Below are 3,370 nucleotides of genomic sequence, written 5' to 3' on the forward strand. Positions count from 1 at the left end.
GCGCAAAGCCGGAGAGAGCAGAGGTTCCCCGCACACTACACACCGCACACACGACGCGCGCACACCGCATACACGACGCGCGCGCACCGCAGCTGTGTGCACACCAACCCCGAGGTGGACGCGGTCCTAGCGGCCGGGTCCGTCCATGGAGACTGCCGTCGTCCGCGGTGTCTGCATCGTCCGCGGTGTCCGCGGCGTCCGCTCCCGGGCCTTGTGGAAAGTTCGTGCCTGCGCCTCTCTCGCGCCCGGTCTCTTGGTCGCGTTGAACGTGTTTCACCTTCTTTAATACGAACATGTGAGCATTTGCGGAAGGTAGTTGGCTCCCGCATAACTTTTAATTTCCTAGCTCTCATTTTCGTCTATTTTTCGACAGATCATTACTACATTTCCCCAGTCAGGCACCATTAAGGAAGCATACGTATCCTAGTTGTTTTCTGTGTAATGAAAGCGCTGTTTTACCGTAATTGTGAGATAGTCCGGGAAACCGCGATAACAAAATTCACCGGCACATTTTCGAGTTCAATTCTCATTCACGTTATTCTCGGAGTGAGAGCCCGACCCCACGCATGGCAACCACACACTACGTTCTGGGCTTCTCCCCATGAGAACGGTCTCCGGGGCCCCGGGGACACTGCCCGCCTGGGAAACAGCGGCCAGATCATCAGCAAGGCCTGTCCTTGTGCAGGGCCTACCGGGAGTCTCAAATAGCTATCCAGACGTCCCCGGACGGCCCGACAAGGACGCAGGTGACCGTAACATTAGCAGACGTCGTGGACAGGTGGCTGTGATGATGTTATATTCAGAGAAGTGAAACTCTGGCTCCTCACTTCGTGAAATTCATTTTAAAGATTACCTTACTTTTCATAAGACACGGGCACTCGTATATGCGGCATTTTGCATGCGCACACGTTTGTACGTCGAGCGTCATTTGCTCTGTGATTATTTGGTTCTGGTTTGGCCGTTCGCTGGCTTCTCTTCCTCCCTGCAGAGCTCTCCGCTCTTACTGTGTTTCCGCACATTTCCCTGTGCACAGTTAGCACCTGACTCGAGCGCCCGCAGTCCGTGAACGCTGCCATCCCGTCAGCAGCCCCTGGAGACCCAGCCCCTCCTGGGCGCGCACCGATGTTCTCCTCTGAGGCGCGCTCTGTGCTTCTCAGCGCAGGTGCCCGTGCCCTTGAACCTCTGAGCCACTTGCAAGTCCATGACGTGCCATCTGTTGCATAGGCCTGCTCCACGGGGGAGGGGTGCGCGGGGCGCCAAGCCTCTGAGCATTAGAGCCCCGGCAGGTTCCCATCGCCCGGGGGCTACTCCGCGTTTCTCGGGGGGCATTGAGATGAATTTCGTGAAAAGTATTTTTTTTTGCACCTGGTCTTTGCACAGTGAACCCCAAAGGAACCACGCAACCTCACGTAAGCGATCTGTCCCTTCGCAGCGTGGCATCACTGCAGGATGGCTGCGGCGCGTGCGTGAGGCCCCGGGCTGCGTTTTCCACGCGTGGCCTTTCCGTGTGACTACGTGGAGAGCAGAGGAACCCCGAAATGCTGGGCACAGCATGGAGCTTGCACAGCAGGAGCAGTTTCTTGGCAGCAAGCTCGGTCGGATCCCTTGGGGGAACCATGCTGACGTTCCGTCTGTTTCTCTTCCAGCGGTGACCTGCCCTGGCATCGAAGCCCAGCTCTCAGAACACGTCACCTGGAGGCTGGTGTCAGGGTCCCCCAGCGAGTATGGAGCTCAGGTACTGCTGAGCTGCAGCCCCGGGTATTACCTGGAGGGCGGACGGCTCGTGCAGTGCCAGGCAAACGGGACGTGGAGCATCGGAGAGGAGAGGCCAAGGTGCAGAGGTGAGTCCCAGGCGAGCTCCCCAGGTGCGCAGCGTCCGAGCCACGGGCAGCCGCGGCGCCGTGACCTACCGGCCCTGCAGACTTGCGGTGCCGCCAGACGGCATTCATTTTCATTATGATGGATGTGTATCCTCACGTGACACGCCCAACATACACGGCTGCCGGAACACATGCTAAATGCCGTCTCGTCCTTGTTAACAATGGCATTTTGTAAACTTTGAAATATGAGAACACTCAGATATTTCAGATCAGCTCAGAAACAAATGCAGGTCCATGTTTGAAAAGATCGATTTTATTCCACACACTGACGATTCCAACCTTCTAATTAGAATCTTGGGGAATGTTGTTTATGCTGAAGACACTGTGTTCTCAGACCATGACCGTCTTGAGAAGAGAGATTGTTATTCTCTTAGGTACGGGATAAGTGGGTGAGCTTCTGAGAAGGATTCATAATAAAGGTGCATAAATAGAAAAATAAAACAATATTAGCATTGTGCAGAGCGCAGCTTGATCCAGACATATTTAACAGACAGTCTTTCGTCGATTGGTCACAGGAAATCGTCATGCACAGAAACGAGTAGTTAGACCAGTGTCAAATTTCTAAAATGCACGGCTGAGTAGGAATAAACCAGAGTAAAAATGGGCAAAGAACACAAAGATGCTTCGCTGTGTTTCGTAATCACCCTAATTCAAGTTTTAATGGAACAGATGCCAACTGCACATGTGCAGAAGCTGGTCCATGGGATAAATTAGGGGGCACAGTGACCTCTGGGAGTCACCGTTCCCTTGTGTCAAAGGGAACAGCACCTGTGTCCCCGGACGGCCCTGCCCGAGCCGAGTTTCCGGGGCACTTATTCACGGTCCCCTCGTCATTCTCAAAGGAGTCCTGGCTTGACTCTGCAGTCACTGGATCCATTCTGAGTGTCCTCTGTGCGACGGGTCGGAGTTAGCGGCTCCCCTGCTCCCTACGCCCACGGCCCCTGCCACACCCACCGTGGCGCCCAGTGTGCACGTTCGGAGACCACGTCATCGGGTCCCCAGGAGAGTGGGGCGGAGGCACCGGGGACATCTCCCTGTGGCCCAGCCAGGACTCCTCCTGCCAGCTTTTCGTCGGCTCCAAACCGGAGTCCGTCCAGGGAACCTCAAGGGCTGCTTTGGGGGGCGGGGCATCCCCGCAGGCATCCGTGGGCCCCCACCTGCGTCCAGGTAGCACTTCGGTCTCCAGTGCTGCGGGACTGGTGACCCTGCCAGGTCGGTGCCACATGGGCGTCCGTGACGCCGCAGGCTTCCCACTCACAGCGCAGGTGGCCTCCCCAGGGCGCTGCCATGCGCGGGGAGAGCGTGTGACACACAGGAGCGCTGGCAAAGCGGCCTCTGCTGACCGCTCCACGCCGGCTCGCCCCGGGGAGGAAGCAGCGGCTCTGCCGTCCCCATCACCACCTCCACGCCCCGGCCCCGGGCGTCACGACGGCCTTTTCCTGACTCCGATCCGACGTGCGGGAGCCTGGGGTTCTCAGGCTGCGTCAGGT

At 57.3% G+C, this 3,370-nt stretch overlaps 1 protein-coding gene across 1 annotated transcript in view; it reads left to right on the forward strand.

Moving 5' to 3' along the window:
- LOC105306913 (CUB and sushi domain-containing protein 1-like) overlaps positions 1-3,370 on the forward strand; it is a 185,200-nt gene that overhangs the window by 117,819 nt on the left and 64,011 nt on the right. Inside the window, exon 28 of the mRNA XM_023524454.1 lies at positions 1,647-1,841. Within this exon, the coding sequence (XP_023380222.1) occupies positions 1,647-1,841 (195 nt within the window). The remainder of the gene's footprint in view (positions 1-1,646; positions 1,842-3,370) is intronic.

This window comes from Pteropus vampyrus, unplaced genomic scaffold, assembly GCF_000151845.1.
Source record: "Pteropus vampyrus isolate Shadow unplaced genomic scaffold, Pvam_2.0 Scaffold464, whole genome shotgun sequence".
NCBI lineage: Eukaryota > Metazoa > Chordata > Mammalia > Chiroptera > Pteropodidae > Pteropus > Pteropus vampyrus.